Below are 19,053 nucleotides of genomic sequence, written 5' to 3'. Positions count from 1 at the left end.
GGGGACGGCAGGGCAGAGAGATTTTAAACAATGACTCACTCGGGCAGGTGGGGAATGTCCTGATTGGACGCCAGGTCTGCAGTTAGTACCCATCTGCTAAATCCAACATCCAAAGTGCACAGAGAATAATCTTATATAACCATTGATGGAAATGTTAAGCAAGAAAACTTTATTTACAGTATATAGCACTTTTCAAAAGAGTAATTATAAATCACTACTTTACCTCCACATTTTTCTTTATAGCCTTATAGTCAGGGTTTGGCAACTCCAAAAGTTTTACACAAGGTATTCAAATGAGAATAAAGATTTATGACTGCTGTATTATTCTGTTGAATAAAGGTCTTCTTTGTCCACAGGAGAATTTAAGCTAAATGACATGCCTAAATATTAATAGCATAATTTTTAAGTAAACTGCGAGGCTCGTTGGTTTGGATCGCTATTGTTCAAGCTCCCTGAAGAAATAACAGAAGAGACCAAGAGAGGGAGAGAGATGGGACTCCCTGAGTCATTAAACACTGAGCAGGCCATTGTCTCCTCCCTCCGACATAATGATTTAATAAAGCTACATCTGGAGCAGCACATGAGACATCACTGACAGAAAACAAAATGCTGCTGAAAACACAGTGCCGCAGTGCTGTGTGCCTCTGCTCATTTATTAACCAGGCTGGCAGTCATGCTGAGATTGTGTGCTGGAGCAAGCGCTAATTGCTCACTTCGTAGCTTGGCTGCATTGTTTGCAAAGTTATATCACTGAGCAAAGGGCATTTTAGCTGTGGGGAATCATTATCTGTTATTTGGAGGTATAGTAAGAAACAGACCTGGTTATCTAGTGCGAATAGAAAGGTTTTTTTAGATTTTAGGATTTCATGGAAGTTAGAGCATTCTGGTGCTCTGTTGCACATAAATAAGGAGACTTTTGCCTCCCTTTTACAATATAATGCAGTAAATGTAATCATAACTGCATAATTAATAAGAAAGTATTATTTTTTCCTCTCCTGACAGGAGATTGGAGTTCAGGGTCCTACTCACTGTGACTCTTTGTCGCCAAACTTGACCTCGGCCTTTGCTCTCTATGTTTTCCACAGCTGCTCAAGTCAAGCGAAGGCCCTGTCCTGAGGCGCAGACGTCACCTGGATTCCTCCAAGCCTTACATTGCTGCCAAGTTGGCCTCACTGCCGACGACCTTCACCCTGGGTGATGAGAAGAGGTACAACGGCTTCTACAACAAGCCCCTGACCAGCCCGCAGGAGTACCTCTGCTTTGTCCTGGCCGTACTCCGATACGAAGGGGCAGACACCACTGCTAATTATGTAAGAGACACACAAACACGCATTAAGTAAACCTTGCATTTACTGATTAAGGAAGGACAATCTCTCTCAACAGCATAACTCACAGTAGTATTTTTCAGTTTCTGGGTAAGATAAAATTAGATGAGAGAATTATATTTATTTCGAAGCAAAAAGTAGGAAAGATGCAAATATAAAAGACAATATATGAGCTGCAAATCCAAAATGTAAGAAATGTAAAAGTAAAGGCCCCTCCTGGATTTGTTAGATTAAAACTAAATTTACCTGTTCTGTCAGCTTTTCTTTTTTCAGACAAACTATTTAAGTTTATCACCTGCACTCCAACCACGCATCCCATCAAGCCTTTACAAAATGGCAGTAGCAAGCCAAATTGTTGTTGTTTTAACTGCCACTTATCCTTTACTATAGCAGCCTCTAAAATTCATTGCAACTTGTCCTGTTAACTCCCTTATCAGTCGACAATGACATCAGAGATCCAGCTTTGCCATTTCGGCAGCCAGCAGGGCCCATTGCAGATCTCTTTACAATGCTTATACAAGACTCTTGGCTTTCTAAGTGGAGGCCCCGTGCACTCGTCAAACGGCACTATTGCCGAGGCTCAGCTCTCCATGCGATGGTCTGGGGTAAACTTCACTGCAGGAAGAATGAGAGTCTGCGATTGCTCTGGGCTCCTCCACTACCCGGGACATGCATATTCAGTAGCTGGGCCCTGGGCGACCACAGAGGGAGAGAGAGCGAGTCCTCCATGTCCGAAACCAAATCCCAGACTTTTCACCTATTCCTTTCTCTTCTCTCTCTCTCTCTCTCCTTGCAGCTCTTTTTCTCTCACTCACTTTCTACTTCCCTGTGTCTCTCTGCCTCTCCTCATCTTTCTCAACCGTGAAGAGAGCAGAGGAGATTGATTAGTGCGGCTGGAGTTAAGAGGCAGACGAGGCCCTGGTCACAGGGCCTAGGGTGTCTGTAAAGCAGGCCTGATTCCCTTGAAATGCTGCTTTAAATGTCCCTAAAGCCCCCCCCCACCCCACCAGTAATCCTCCACTCCTTCGCTCTAACAAGGGGAGGGAGGTGCGAAGGAGGCTATAGTGGGCAGCCATACACTTGACTTCAAAGGAGATGCTTAAACCCCATCGCTGCACAACCCTCTCAGTGCACCTGCCAGACGCACCAAGTTGGATCAGTGGTGCTCAAGATTTGTCTTTTTCTGTGTACTCCCCCTCCTTAAACTGTGTAGCACCCTCCCACCTTTAAACTTAATCGCTGGGATTAATCAGGCTTCACTCACAGGGTGAGTCAATCAGCGTGTTTACCTTCACTGCAGTAACCCGGTTATGGACGGCTTTCTGCAGTAACTTCTCAAACTTCATGCAAATGAGACATCTGATTTCTTGGCTTCATTGCCGGAGAAACCTTTTTTTGACCGTGTGTGAATGGTTTTATAGCTGGGTTGTTACGTGTGCATGACAAAGACTTTTGACAGAGAAGGTGTCACTGTGACAGGGATTAATGGAAAGATCATTACTCATTGCAGTGCATCCGTGTACCCAAAATAATTGTACCCAAAGTCAGACTAACAGTGAAAGTATAAAAAAGGAGTCTAAATGAGTTGACATCCAGAGCTGAGCTGTAGACTTTTTGTAACAGATCAGACATGGGCGCACATCTGAAGGAAAAACTGTCAGTTTCTTACTACAGAGCCTGTCCTCTCACTGAACCGTCAGTCCAAAGTCCCGAACAAAAAACTCCCTTCAGGCTGCAGAATGATACTGTGCCACAAATTCACTCAAAATATGCCATCCATGGTTCAAAATACAGTAGGAAAGAAATCCTATAACTGACCTGCTGCTGTAGTAAACACGGGATTTACAGTAACAAGATTACTGCGGCGCATGTAAACACCTTGATTTCCTTATTTCTTCCAGTAACCTTGTTTCTTGTGTGCATGAAAACATGCTGAATTCTGAGGTGGTGATTACAGGTACGCTGTCATTGATCGCCGCACAAATCCCCTAACCGCACTCTTTGGGAAACTTAGATACCACAGCAGTGTTTGTTTTTGTCACACCCAGTGCGGTACTTGCAAACATTTATTACTAAACACGAGCGGGTGCACAAGGTAAAGCGCGCAGTGAGATTGAGCAGTTGGCAGAAGCCGCCTCGAGCAGGATCTTCACCAGACCCAGGAGAATAAGACAACAAGTACTAGAGTAAATGACTTGTGTCTTTACTGCACTTCCTCGCCACCACCTAAACTCCCCCAGCGTAGATCAAACAGAACCGCCAGGGCTTAATAAGCCCTCGTATATCAATGGCCACAAGCAGCCAGCAGTGGTTGGAGGGAAGAAGAGAAGGAAGGAAGGCAAAGGGGGATGAGAGAGAGAAAGAAGAAGAGTGTGTGCCTTCATGTCTCCCCAGCACCCAAGGCAGATAAACAAGCCGGGGGAAGTGTGAAATGGGATGATAGATGCTGGGTGTGTATAAACAGTATCATTTAATGCGAGAAGAGAGTGAGGGAGGGAGGTAGCATGAAATATTGTGTGATGTGAGACAGAGAGGAGGGTTGGTGTTGGAGAGAGGAAAAGAGGAAAGCTAAATTTCTGGTATTGTGTCCCGTCCAGCCTGTGAAGCTCTCATGTGAGAAAGTGAACTGGTGGAAGAGGAGGAGATGGTACTAATGTGTGCTTTTCTTTTGATAAGGGAGAGGTTTGCTTGAGAGAAACCAAAACGGAGAGTGTTCAAATGTGTTTACCACAGTTTCCTGTTTGTGCTATCCAGACATTTTATATTCCACTCACATTTATATTCTACTCACTCTAGACAAGAACCGGCTTTGTAGCTTTAATTCTGTCGGTGCTCTGGGCTCAAAACACCCTTAACATGGAAGGCTGGCTTCTTTCTCAATTCAAAAGGCTTTGACAAACAATATCAAGAGAGAATTATGAAAACAATGTTGTTGTTTTTTTCTGGCAGAGTAGAAGCATATTCAAGCCCAACTTTGCACCAAGGGTGGTAGAAATACAGGCAGCGCCGCCCTTCTCTCTTCAGCTGTGCTATGTCACTTCCGCTCCTTGTGGCGTCTCCCTCCAGTGATGCCTCCAGATATCTGGATGCTCGGTATTCAGACAGCTAGAGAGGGAAAAGTGCAGTTCTGCTGCTGAATGGGAAAGCGGGCATGAGGGGGAAAAACGCAGTGGAGGAGAAAAGTATGAAGTGGGAACTACTGTATGAAGGAGAAGGGTCATCATACAGGGTAAGCTAGACCCTGCAGCTACATTTCTGTTCCTCGTAGATAAAGGCATACTCACACATGCTATCATCTTTCCCTCTCACTTTTTGCACCTTTTTTGTTTTTATATCTCTTTCTCTAGCCTGTCGTCTCCCTCCCTCTCGCCGTCTTTGCCTTTGTCATGCGACGACGAGGAGAGTGTGGGCTCCTCAGCCTCCCCCGGGGAGGCAGGGCAGAGCGGCAGATACATAATGGGCGTCTTTGCATGTTTGTTTGCTTGTCTGGCACACACCCCTGCGGCTCATTTAAGCCACTTTTGGAGAGACGCGGAAGCTAGCGGGGTCAACGGCGAGTTGAAACAAAATGTGCCTGCGCTGCGCGTAGAGGATTCTGCGCTCAGGGGACGGCGGAGCAGAAGCTGACTGGGGAAGCTGTGTAGCCCACAGGCCAGATAGCAAACTGGATATACTGCTACTACCATAACACCTCTGCTTCAGTCTCACTCTCTGCCATCTCTCATCACCCACTCTCCCTCTCTGTTGTTCTCTTACTCTGTCTCAGACAAACACTCACAGTCATACAGGCACACACACACACTCAGCGGCTGCGACCCTGACAAACACACATACTTGTGGAGGCTCAGAGGTGCTTGAGAAAAGGCTCAGAAAAACCGACGTATGCTCACACAAGCTCTTACACACATTTGTTTACAGTCTTTACACACAACCACACACTTTCTCTTTGGCTCACTGACAGATGCACACACCCGTCGACACAAGCAGGCACATCCATTCACTCAGAATGATTACAACTGAATGTACAGTATCTACAGTAGAGCAGATATCTCAGTAGGGACGGGGTTTCCTCGAATTTTAGGGAATCTGAATCCAATATCAGATCCACTTTCCAAAATGTGACTCCCTTATGATATCAGTTTAGGTTTAGCACTCAATATTTTAAGCAACTTGGATTATAAAAATAAGTTCAGTCGAGATCTGTAATCGCTTTTTGTTGACTTCAGTTTGGAGTGGCAGCTTAATTACAGTTCACAGCTTGTATCTGACACCTTGAAATAACAGGTGTAGCCTTCTTACTTTGGTACACTGGACTTCCTGATCTGCTGGTAAAGATGCAATAATAATGGCATATAAAAGTAAATGTTAACATCCAGTCCACTTGTGATTTTAGAGTTTTGTTAGAGATGCTTTTCTATATCTAGCTATCTGCAGCTGAATGCAGACACCAGCTTAAGAAGACACCTGAGTGTTATATACACTGGTTCATATATATCCTTATATCCTTATATCCTTCCGCTTGGATTGAAAGTAAAGGATTTGAGATTCTATGAACAAACCAATGAATATAATGTAGCAAAACATTGCACTATTTTTAGCAGACTGCAGGACAGCCTCCATATGCAGCTCTAACACACCGGGGTTAGCGTGTCTGACGGAGGCTACTCTCACATTTGGACACAGCTGCATTTTTTTTATTTTTATTTTTTTCGTTCTTTCAGCTTAGGCTCTGTAAAAAAAAAAAAACACTGATAATAGTAGGGAAAACCCTGAAACCCTTTATAAATTGCATCAGACCATTTCTGCGATGTTCTGCCTTTTACAGTAGATTTTGTTTTATTAACAATATTACTCGAGTCCTATATCACTGAAATCATAGGGCCCTATATATATATATATATATATACACACACACACACACACACACACACACACACACTTTCATGTCTCTCGCTGTCTCCAGCTGTCGCCTTTTCAGGCTCACACATTCCTTCACTGCACCATTGCTCCATTGTGATATCACTATACGAGTGCAGAGGCATTAGGAGCTGCGTGACTGAGCTTTTATCAGATATTAGGGCCGTTCAAATGGATGATCCCTGTACTTTGGCGTGACCAACAGACAGAAAGCCCTCTCTTTTTGTCAGGCCCTCTCCTCTCCTCTCGCTCTTCCTCCCTTATCCTCCTCTGAAAGCACAGCTGCAGTCATTTGTTACACCACGAAAAAAAAAACTTTTTTTTCCCAGGATTCCCTGCGGGGCCACATCCTGCAGCCTTTTTTGGGCCCTCCTGAAGGAACAGGAAGCCTTGCGGTGTCATCACATCAGCAGTGTCCCACCGCTGTGTCGCTTCTCTTTGTTCTTAGATAATAGGTTCCTCCCAAAGGCGCACAGAACGAGAGAGAACCGCTCTCATGTGCCTCGTGTGTGCAGGTTCGCGTGTGCAAAAGACAAATGAAAAACATTGCTGCTGTAAACCACCGCTGTAATATGAAAATGTGAATCTGTCTGCCTTCCAACTTGACTTATCTTGTGTCTGCATCTATGCCTCAGAGCACGCTGGTTTGCACGTACACGATTGAGACATGCTGTAACACTCACACAGCCGTACTGTAAATTTTTCCGGCAGTTACCCAAGAGTACAGGAGATAACAGAACTATTTGACAGAGCGCAGGACTCTTTGAGCTCATCTCAGCTTATCTTTCCAATTAATATCTGCCTGTGTGCCGAAGAGCAGGCTGCTGTGCGGCTAATGATCCGGATTACCGCTGCCTGCCGCCCTGCCGCTCCCGCTGCATGCTGGGAGCCCAATTCCCTTCGAGGGCTGCGATCTGTCACCCATGCCCCTCTGCACACCACCCCCTCCCCTCCCCAAACTGCACCTCCCTTTGTCGTGCAATAGGAGGCACGCTGCACTCTAATGACAGATGCCTGGCACCTCCCTCTTTCTCTTTCTCTTTCTCATCTGTCACCTTGCTCTCCTGCAGTTGGACCCCGTCTTCTTTCAGACACTTTTTAAACACCACACTGCGTCGCCTCGTGCACCCACTCCTCAGACACACACCTCCGTCCCCTCCCTCCCTCCCCCCAGTCATTTGAAGACGGAGGAGCCAAGAGATGTCTCATTTACAACCAAGGTGGAAACGCACCCTCACCGTCACCTCCTCCTCCTCCTTCTCCTCCTCCTCTTCCGTCACGGTGTGAACACTAATGAAGAAGAGATGAGTCCTCTCCTGTGCCCCCATTTATCTCAGTGGCTAGGGACACGCACACTCATCCCTGCCACTCCGTCTCTGCCTCTCTCACTCTCCTGTCTCACATTTGTTCTGTCATGATCTGTAACACGATGCAATGCTTTTATAGAAACATAATAATAACTTCATTAACCATGATGGTTTGTGTTTTAAGAAACTGTCTTATCACTTATGTCAATAGCTTTATGGCTTGTTCTGCTGTTTCCTTGAACCGTGGCCTATTATTAGCATGAAATAACTTGGTTCTCAGGGTGCCAGGTGCCAGAAACAAGAAATCTGCACTCAGATATTTTGATTCCTTTTCTTTATCGAGGTAGCTACCGCTATATATATTTTAGTGTTTCATTGTTTCCAGCTTTTTTATATTAGCTATAGACTGTATAATAAAACTCTGATTGATGATTTCTCTTATTTTTCTCTTTATTAAAGAATTTAAGAGGCTGCCTGTTACCTTGACTGTCATTATCTCCCACTGTTTGCCATTTGTCAAATTTATGACAACAAATTTATGACCCGAACCCTTTGGCAATCTTAGCATCATTGCGGGGCTGTTTTTTTTTTTTTTTTTTGTACCTGCAGTTCTACACCTAGCCAGTATACTTTGTGAACAAAAGAGTTAAGAAAAATATTTAGATGTAGATTTAGACTAACCTTGTACAACCCTGATTCCAAGGAAGTTGCGTTGTGTTTAAAGACAACAGTTTTCCAAAGTGTTCCTGAGTCCATGTAGTAATCTCTTTTATCCAATCATGTGTTCACAAAGTGGTGAACCTCGCTTGTGAACGGCTGAGCCTTTCCAGGATGCTACTTTCACACCCAATCATGATACTATCACCTGTCACCAATCAACCTGTTTACCTGTAGAATGATCCAAACAGGTGTTTTTGGAGCGTTCCACAACTTTCCCAGTCTTTTGTTGCTCCTGTCCCAACTTGTTTGAAACGTGTTGCTGCATCAAATTCAGAATAAGCAGATATTTACAAAAATCAATGAAGCTGATGAGGGAATACAGTAAACATGTTGTCTATTTACTGAATGTTGAAATTAGCGTGACAGCATGTTAACATGAACATCTTTTTTATGTTAAAACCCTTTAGGAAGGCCACCGTACATTTAGATAAGAATGGAAAACCTGACTTTCATGCATCTTCACTTTCCCTTTTTCTTTTCCCTTACAGATGACATTTTCAGCCAGTCCCTACTCCGACCCAATCCAGGTCTCCACAAGTATGTCTCAGGGGATGGAGCAGCCCGAAATGTTGTGGGTTATGGGCCCAGTGTTGGCTGTGGTCCTCATCATCATCATCGTCATCGCCATCCTGCTCTTCAAGAAGTAAGATGCTATGCTCAGTCGTTCTCCTCTATGTTTGTGTGAGGTTGAACTGCAGTGACACTTGGGATTGTAGGTTTCTTTTGGTTGCATCAGGAATGGTAATGAAACATGCTTCCCTCTGCCACTTGCACCCGGCTGCTCACAGACCAAACTGTAACATCCAATTTCCTTACCATAATATACAATGTAACAGGAAGGGAACCAAAGGCGGATCGATTTGTCTTTCAGAAAATCCTCATTTCCCCCAAAAAGATTTTGGCCCAGTTGGCTGTTTTTAACAGTGCTATGTGAAGTGTCAGTTGAAATGGCAGCTGACATTGCCTCCCTAATGAAAAGCACAGCTTGGCTGTCAAAAACCCTTAGTTGAGAGTGAGAAATGTGTTTTGGCCAAGACCATTGGTCTTTTCAAATACGAGACAGAAGGCTGCAACAGAGGGCTTAACTAAAAGCTCAGTCAATATCTCTTAAAAGCACTTAAGCTGGCCCTGTGCAGCATGCCGTGGATGCACTCAGGCTGAGGATAACATAAATGGCACAACTTGTGCTGCAACGATTAGTTGATCAACAACTGTCTGGATAATTGATTAATCATTTTAGGTGATTAAGTAAAAATGGCAAACATTTGCTGGTTTCTGCTACAACTGAATTGTGAAGATTTGCTGCTTTTATATTTTATTATTTTATATATCTTTGTAAAATGATGAAATTTTACTGTTGGTCAAAGACAAAAGTTTGAGTATGTCACCTTGGGGCTCTGGAAACAGTGATTGCCATCTTTCATTACTTTTGTGTACCAAATGTTTTTTTGAGAGATTGTTTTTTTTTGGGCATTTTTGTTTTTATTGGATGGTTTGACAGGCAGAAAATTGGCGACTGGGGCATGCAGCATGCCTCAGTATACCGAATGTGTAGTCAGTTAATCAAATTAAATCTAACAGATAAAGATAGCACTGCTTTTAACAGTTGATTTTATTTTCAATTAATTTGCCAATTATTTTCTCAAATAATGGTTCGTTATATAAAACAGTAGTGAACAGTGAAATGCCCATCACCGTATTCTATAGCCGAGATTTCATCACATGTCAAGCAGTGATGAAAGACTAACTCAAGCAGCAAACTCACATTTAAGAATCTGGAACCATCATATTTTTTGACATTTTTCCTTTAAAAATGACTTACATGATTAATCCAGCTCTATAAAATAATCATTAGTTGCAGCCCTAGCTACAACTGGCTTATCTTTAGGCTTCTTAGTATTAAACAATGATTTGTGTTTTAACAGAGGCAACAATAATAATAACAATAATGTGGTTTGGACACTATAAAAACACCATTTTAATGGAAATCAATTACCGCATGAAACATTATCTAGCACACTTGGCTTCTTTCTGATTAAGTCCCTCCTCCCTATCATCTCCTGATGGCTCCATTACAAATTCTCCATTTCACATCATACCTATTCTCCAACCTGCCATCCACAGCCTTGCAGACTGCTGTGTGGCTGCCGTCTCCAGGCAGCAGACTTAGAAAGGGACTGGTTAATAATAGGCCTTGAGACAGCTCACTGCTGAGTAGCCCATCCTCTGTCTGGAAGCCCTTTCTCCATGTAGACGCAGATCGACAGGAGGGACTGTGGGGAGGTGGCTGTGTGCCCTTTTCACAGTGGACTGGCAGTAAATGTGCAAAAGAATAATCACACTCCAGCTCAGGTTGTTATTGCTACCTGCGTATTCGCCAAGACCAACACCAGCAGCGAACAATGATGAGGTTATTCTCAAAAGTCTCCAGCGAGTGTTAAGATAACTTTTTATGCTGTGCTTTCAAGATGTGGCGTATATTTGTGGAAGAACTGGATTTAGCTTTCTGGAAATAGAGTTCGAACAAACTTTGAGTCAAGACATTATCAGTCCACATGGATACAAATGACCTATTAACACTCCCCCCTTCTTTTTGCCCTCTGTGAATGCAGCAAACAGGAAAGGTAGGTACTTGCTGTTCAATCAGTCAGGGCTTCATCTCCCACCACCCAAGTCCCTTTCATTTGTATTGTGTACTTGGTGGTATTCATCAGCTCTTTAGGGTTGCAGGGCCAGCTTCCTCTCAGCTCTGATCAGCATTACACAAAATTACCCACTCAAACAGAAATAAAAGCGGGAAACATCTGTAAATTGGTGTGTCTAAGTAGATTTGGTCAGTTTTACATGACTTACAAGACATGAGAAGCAGCAGACTCTGCAGCCCTTGATAAGTGGGGTCAAAGGAACCCTAGGTCACTTCAGTGTACCAGTGCATGTTCCACATCTAGTGCCAGTGTTCCACCTCAGATCGTCCTGTCTGCCATGGTTTGTCTCCGTGCTGTGTTTCATTATCCAGCCAGTGTTAGCGTGCCCCTCCAGGATTGGCCCCATCTGAATATGCCAAGGCATCACCTGCTGTTGAATGGGCCATTGTGAAGTAAATGCCAGACAGGGAAACTGCTGAAAAAGAAATGTTCCCATCTTTTAGGCTGACATTTTCCACGGGGCCCAAACCCCCCCCCCCCCCCCCCCCTCTCCTGCTTCCTCGTGGCAGGAGTCTCAACAAAGGACCCTGTTCTACCCTCATTAAGCGCACCCTGTACTGCACACATACCCTGTACTGCACACACACACATACACACTGTGTGTCTGTCTTTATGGGTGTGTGTGTGTGTGTGTGTCTCTAAGTGTGTGTATACTTACATTCTCACACGTCTTAACCTTCACTTTGAGCCTGAGATGAATAACCCCATTGAGATTGCTGCCATGTTTACTTTAGCCCAGCACTAAAGCGTCATGTAGATTGGTATCTGATTGGGTCAGAGGGAAAGATGAGGGGTGTGGAGAACAGATCACAGATGCCCAACTCTTTCACCCCCTCCCCCAGCCCAGCCCAGCACCAGCACCAGCAGTGATCTCTGGGAAAACCGGATACGGTCTGGCTCAGCTCTCGGCTGGAGAGGAAAAGATGCTTGTCATAGATTAGCCGTCACGCTGCTAGCATTAGCTTAAGCCCCTGCAGCATAAGATAACAGGTGGCGGTGAGGCCCAAGCCTCAGCGGCTGAGGTGGACCGGGTTAAGGGTGTGTGTGCACCCCCAGCTTTATGTATTCTCACCACGCCAGGCGTCAACAGAAGGCCCTGCTCCTGCCTAAAACCCACGCTCGCCACTTGCAAATGGAGTGCAATGAGATGTGAAATTTCCACAGGGCGTCCTGATGCTTCCTTCCGCCCATTTCCATTTGCAGTCAGAAGGCTTGTGAGTCTGCAGCTGTATCTGTGTGAGTGTGTGTAGTTGTGGAAGCGCGAGAGGTGGGAAAGCGTACAGCTGTGCGCCTGAATGTGTGTGTATGTCAACAGATGCTGGCTGTCTGAACATTAGGATCCAGGCAAGCTGCGTTTTCTGTTCCTCTCTCGGCCTGATGGACAAAGCTACGGTCGACTGAGCTGAGCCAGTCCGAGCTGTGCTGCTCTGTTCTGTACTATGCTAGCCTCAGCTAGGCAGGGCCTGGCAACGCAGGTGCTGCCGAACTGGTCTAATTACCCAGTGTTGTGCCACCCAGCTGATGAGCTAATTACAGCATCCGCCTGTTTTCCTCTCAATCTGGAAAGCCAGTAAACACAATGTGTTGCTAGCACACACACACAGCAGCGAAAATCACACATTTAAATCTTTGCTACACACAAACACACACACTCATGTACACATACCCACATAGCAGCTGTCACCTATCCAGCGGCAAACAAACCCAACCTAGCCCACTCCAGGAAAATGATGGCGTTTCTTCAAACACATTAAACTCCAGTTGGCAAACTAATGGGGGTAATGCCCTGCTACCTACTGTCTCTTGAATTGTTGGTCCTCACTACTAGTTTTGAGAACGATTAAGTGTGCCATTAGCCTCATCAAGAGTGCATCACAGCAAAAATGTATGCATATCTTTCAGTCCTTTCGTCTAACCATATAGAAGAAACACTGATGTCATTCCTTATCATCCTGTCATTTCCACTCGCAGTTAGCATGAGGAATTGATGGCTACGTGAGAGCTCTTGTAAAGCGTTCAGGCGGTCTCGGCGTAATGTGGTTAATGCCTTACTCTCTGTTTCTGCCACCTCAGGAAGCGGGCATCACCTCTACCCAAAGACGAGCACTCAGGTGGGGTGAAAGACTCCCTGCTGGCCAACTCCTCTGATCCTGTGGAGATGAGAAGACTTAACTACCAGACCCCAGGTAATAAACCACAGCCTAATATGTAGCTACATTGTTAAGTTTGCTCTGCTGTCGCTCAGCCGATGAAAAATGAACTTGTGCTGAATTAATGTTATATGGGATTGGTCCCATGTTGAGGACTTAATGGCTGTATGATTACAGAGTTGCTCTTGTGAGGATTGAAATACTGTCTAATGACAATATAACACCATCTCCATTAGATTTGGGTTTAGCAACACTGATTGGCAGACCTTGGGGTGATATAAGATATAAGACGTCCATATTGGTTTTCCAGTCGAGATTCTGCTTTTTAAAAGTCGGAAACTGGAATTCATGATAACTCTAATATGATTTGAATGCAGGATCAACTTTAACCTACATAGTGGTAAAACGAGGAAAGTCTTTTCAGTATTCTGTGAATGTCTATATGGTACTAAGAATGTGATTTTTAATCATAACCGGAGAAGAGTGCAGGTTCAGACAACATTTCTTTCTTAAAATTGAGTACAAAGTATTTTCTGTTTCATCCGGAGCTTCATTCCAAAAATGAAAATCCTCCCTGAAATTCATCAGATGATCTGTCAGTGCTGAAAGAAAATACCTAAAGGTGTCTCACACCTTTAATAGTGTTCCTTAGTGTCTCGTATTTGCAAGCTTTTTATCCTCAAATACTGGATATTACATTTTGGAATGATTTTTTTCCCCCCAACTTAACAAAACAGCATTTGGAGAAGCAATCTCCTTCAGCAATGAACGCCTGCCTTCCTGCTCTGTTGATGGATCTCTTGTTTATTAGTGCTTTGTAGCTGGTGTTGCTGTATGAAATTCATGTGTCCTGCTCAGAGGCTATTTATCCTCAGGCTGTAAATCTGACCAGTTCTCAAAAAAAAAAGAAAAATTGGTCAATAAGAGAAAATAAAAGAACTCGCCATCATATCCAGCTCTGGACATATCAGTAGAGCGAGGCTGAGTGAATTCAGATTCCATCCACGTGCAGCGCTGGTGATGGGGGTGGGTTTGGGGGGCCGGGTGGGGGTGGTTGTGTCAGGGTGCCCGCCTCAGCATCAGCCTTCTTCCTTTTTCCTCCTGATCTCGTCCCTCCTCCCCCAGTCCTCACTCCTCCTCCCTCCGTGAGCTCCTTTCATTCCCCCTAGCTGGTAATGAGTCCTGCTGCCTCTGATGTGAAGGTAAGCCAGGCGGAGGGAACAATGGAGCTGAGAGAAAATGTCAACCCTGGTGCACGTGCGCTCGTGCATGTTCCTCTGTCTTTTCTGTGTGTGTGTGTGTGTGTATGTGTGTATCCCTTCTCACGGGTTATTAAAGATCTCATTTGCCATACACACACACAGACACGCAGACACACAGACACACACACACACACACACACACAGCCCCTTTGAACCCCTGCAGAGGAATTAAGCAGTGCTGCCGCTCCAAAAGAGCCCTGTTCTCCCATCCTCCCACTCCACCTCTTTCCTCTTTTGTCTTCCATTTCCCCCTGTAGGGTAATCTCTCTCTCCCTCTTTCTCTCACTCTCTGTCCCCCACCTTCTCTCTGTACGTCAACATTTATCTCCTTCATTTTCTCCCTTTCCACCTTGCTGTTTGAGTGAGTGGTGATTATCAGAAATCACCAAGGCTGCGTCTAGCTTGTGAAAACGTGTGAGATTCCAGGGCTGAGCTGAGTGAATATTGAGCAGCCCCTTCCTCTGTCCTCTTACTCTTTCTCTCTTTGATTCGCCCACAGCAGGTGAACATTCCTGCTCTGATTGTGATTGTTGTTAAGTGGTCCAGCCGATTGCAGCTCATGTCTCCAGCTTCTTGGTTTGTTCAACAGACCTCGGCTGTACCTTTTAGCACTCCAGCAGCAGGCGTGCGGTTCTATGAGTAACTGACCTGGTTTACCCATGGCAGACCTGGCTCGGATAGTATTTGCAAATACTTAAAGAATGCTAAAATGCTTCAAATTACATCTACTCTCCTGAATCATTGCAAATATGTGTCATTTCAAAAGTCGAACTACTTCACAGGAAATGTCTCCAACTTCACTGAAAAGTCAATTTTCGGTGTATGTGCACTTGAGGCTTTCGGTTTCCACAGCACACTTGTGTGAGTTGAATATTGGACCAGGATTGACTTGCAAACTTTTTGTGATGTCACAAATCATGCTCGTAGACCCGCGTTTCAGTGAGCACAGACAAACTTTCCACTTTCAGCAGATGAATGTGAAAGCAGCCTTCTACTGTCAAACTCTGCACATATATCATTCTGCACAGTGAAGCTCAAACATTTAACTGGAGGAACTAGAAGAAAGAACATATTTTTGACTGGAGGGGGACTTTAACTGACATCACTTGTGTTTGACACTTCAGATGAAGCATGTGGTGCCATTCACGGAGTAGTGCAATTTACAGTAAGTTCTCATAGAGGAGTATATTAAAGGGAAATTCTGCTTTCATAGAACTGGGGTTGTAGTGTTGAGCATCAGTTCTATGGGTGATACATAAGATTGTTCTCACCAAGTTCATTGCTGATATATGAGAACATTGAGAGACCACCAGCAGTCAGACAGGTTTTAAAACAAACTTCCTGGTTATCCAAACTTATTTGAAAGAGAAACTAAACTTTTCTTACCTTACTGTCTATGAAAGTGCACAGTTTTCACTTAGCAACATTTTGGGTGTACTAACTTTTATTTTACCTGAAAATATAGTGGCCTAGTGGTGAAAACGTGTGACCATTTGACCACATCTCAGTAATTACTTTGGTAATTATAATATTATTATCACCAAAACCAAAAAAGATGGACAACACTTTGACAATAATTTGTGAGAAAATGAAAATTTCCTTTAACGCTTAAGAAATAAAACATGCAGTGCCCTTCATTCAGTAATGCAGTTTACTCTGAGCAGCCACAGGCGAGAATTTAAAGTCAAGCTCTGTATGCACTTCCGTTTAACAGCCTAAACTACACTACTTGAATTGTCCTGAGAGAGCAAACACCACCCGCTGTGCACTCCAACTTGCTTAAAGGGTTATTTGCAGATACTGTTTGGCCCAGGTCTGATCCTGAGCCATCTCCATTGATCGAGTGTTCTTCTTCCTCCCTCCTTCACTCTCCTCTCTCCACAGGTCCCAGCTCTCATCGCTGCCCCAACACTCCAAGTTAGTCTGCTCTCTCACCTATTGTGTATTTCCCACACATGCAGCCTCTCGTCCTCTCTCTCTCACTCCTGATCCCATTCCCCCCCGTTGAAATCCTGACAGACATCACAAGCCCACAAGCTTGTAGCCTCTGGCGCTCCAAGGATGCAACAATGTCCTCTCATGGCTGTGAACTTCCCACAACACCTTTTTGATGTGGAAGCAGAGGGACTAGATGGTTTCATGGATAGTTTAGCAGTGTGGACAGTTACGCTCGCTGTGCATTAGCCTTGTTACCTATGGCTTCACTCTCCATTTACTCAACAACATGGCTGTAAAAGACCTGGCTGAACACGCAAAAACACATACACACGGAGGTCCCTCTGTGTGATAGTATTAAATTAGTGTAATTGGTCAGGTCTCATCTTGTGCAGTGGCCATAGTTACCAGCCATTAGCATTAGCAATAATGAGCTTGCAGCAGTCGCTCATCTGAAAGCATGACCCACGACCTCACAGATGAGCTCGGCCAAAGGCACTAATGTTAATATGTATACCCTTTAAGTGTCTTTCTGATCTCTGTGTGACTTCCAGGCTCTATGTAAGGTTAATGATGCTCCGTGTATAACTTTAGAGCTTCTTCATGCATCGCATACAGTTAACTTTTAACACATAAGGCAAGTTCCCAGCAATCCGTTTAAGCGCAGCGCCTTGCCAAGTTCAGAGGCACAGGGGGAATTTGCGCCGGTAGATTAGCAATAAATCATCCAATAACCCGGCGATGAGAAATCTAGAGAGCGGCAGGGGGGTTGTTTGAAATTAATCCAGCCCAAGTGCTCCAGGCTGGGCCGAAAGATAGTCTATTGTTGGGAAAGAGATTTTCAAAGAAATGAGTTTTGGCTGGTGACCAGTGATTTTTTTTTTTTTTTCGTCTCTGGGAAGTGACAGTGTGACTGATTTGTAGAGACTTGTGGGTTCTTGCTCTGATCCCACCTCTGCCACCAATTGAGCGTTGTGGAGTCAGAGAGATGTCTGCCTCCTGCTTCCTTCCAGGAGCATGCTCACCCAGTCACTCATGCGCATTGCTGTGCCAGCCCCACCTCTGTCCTCACTTAGCATGACGATATCACCAAATGTCACCAAATGTCACCAACCTATTTCAACTTGTTGGGCTCTCTCTCTGTCTTTCACTCTCTCTCTCTGTCTCTCTCTCCCTCTCTCTCTCCTATCTTGTCTCTCCTTCTGTTCATGCATTGTTGAACAAAGTGCACTCTCCTCACCGTTACACAGCCACCTCATGGTCCCGCTGGCAGCTTCACTCACCCTGTGGTCCAACCAGTGTTTGTGCAAGTCCATGTGCATGCCTGATGTATGAACAGCCAGATCTCACTCTCTTCTGGTCTTCTCCCCCTTCCTCTTCCTGCTCTTCCTCTCCCAGGGATGAGGGAGCACCCGCCTATTCCTGTCATTGACCTGGCTGACCACATAGAGCGACTGAAGGCCAATGACGGCCTCCGCTTTTCCCAGGAGTATGAGGTATGAGCCATGCACTGCTAATGCTGTATCGCTGTGCCCCTCTCTTTCCAGCATATAAATGTATTTCTTTGTTGTCGTGTCTGGGAGGAACTTTTATGTTTATGCCTCTTTGATCCCATATGCATGTATTCTAATGGATTATGGAAGACTTCTTTCACAGACATTCTTCAGTCATTTTTACAACTCTATTACCAATCCCACCAGGAAATCAACACTTACATTAAATACTGCGAGATGCTTTTTCACAAAACTAGCAGGTGGCGAGTTGCTTAAGCAATCTGCGTGCGTCTTGATGTTTCCCCTAAGAATGTTATTTTGCAGGCGCTCTCTCCAATGCAACTGGGTGAGGGATTATCTCTTGTCAGTGTTCTTCCACCAAAAAAAAGGGAGCAAATTTGCATTTAAAGTGGCACATAGTTGGCTTGGGGACGAAGCGAGGCCCGGTGAAGAGGAAGATGCATCCTTGAATACAGAAAAAACAAGAGTTGCCTTTCATTTATTTGTTCTGATTGTTCAATCTGTTTGGTCTAATCAGCTCGACTCCTCACATTGATGGGTCCAACATGGCTGTTGGGATGACTGTAGATCTTTTTTTGTCTTTTTGGGGGGTTAAAGGTTATGTGATTGCCTCAGTCTGTTGTCTGTGACCTGCATATGTTCCTGCAGCGTGAAATTTTCTGTGCGATTTCTCACCTAGACAAACACCATATTTATTTTGGTGACCTCCTGACCTTTCCCCGAGCATCAACCGAAGCCCAAACTTTAGTCACCATTTTATGGCTGATCTTCTCTGTCCAGCGTTTACAGTGGAAAATAACACCTATTTCATAGCCTTATATAACCGCATCGTCCACCTGGTGGTATTGCCCGCATGAAAATAATCCTTTAGAACCACAAAGGGTTTGTCTTAATATGAGTAAGGCCTTATTTATTTAGATTTCATGCATGGTTTTTCCTCTGTTGTAGTGCTCAGCTGTGCAATAAAAAAGTACAGTCTTGTATGAACTACAAGGAGCCATTATGATGACAAAACATACATTAATTATATGTTTGGATGCACAGTTGCACATTTTATAAAACAGTACATAATTTTAATGGAGTTTTTTTATCTGGTTCAGCGTGAAATTAACAGCTAACTGGGGAGATAATTAGGCCTTGGTAAAAATCTGCACTCAATTAAGTGCTTTCTTGTGCTGCTCAGTGCCTCTCCAGCACATCGCCCTCCCGGCCTGTTGA

At 44.5% G+C, this 19,053-nt stretch overlaps 1 protein-coding gene across 3 annotated transcripts in view; it reads left to right on the top strand.

Annotated features, from left to right (window-relative positions):
- Positions 1-19,053, top strand: part of LOC121614780 (receptor-type tyrosine-protein phosphatase F) — a 162,440-nt gene that overhangs the window by 124,329 nt on the left and 19,058 nt on the right. For all 3 annotated transcript variants that reach the window (XM_041948846.1, XM_041948847.1, XM_041948845.1), the window contains 4 exons: positions 1,086-1,310; positions 8,758-8,912; positions 13,048-13,160; positions 17,720-17,817. In XM_041948846.1, coding sequence (XP_041804780.1) covers positions 1,086-1,310; positions 8,758-8,912; positions 13,048-13,160; positions 17,720-17,817 — 591 coding nt within the window. The remainder of the gene's footprint in view (positions 1-1,085; positions 1,311-8,757; positions 8,913-13,047; positions 13,161-17,719; positions 17,818-19,053) is intronic.

Source organism: Chelmon rostratus, chromosome 12, assembly GCF_017976325.1.
Source record: "Chelmon rostratus isolate fCheRos1 chromosome 12, fCheRos1.pri, whole genome shotgun sequence".
Lineage (NCBI taxonomy): Eukaryota > Metazoa > Chordata > Actinopteri > Chaetodontiformes > Chaetodontidae > Chelmon > Chelmon rostratus.
This window is presented reverse-complemented; position numbering and strand designations above follow the sequence as displayed.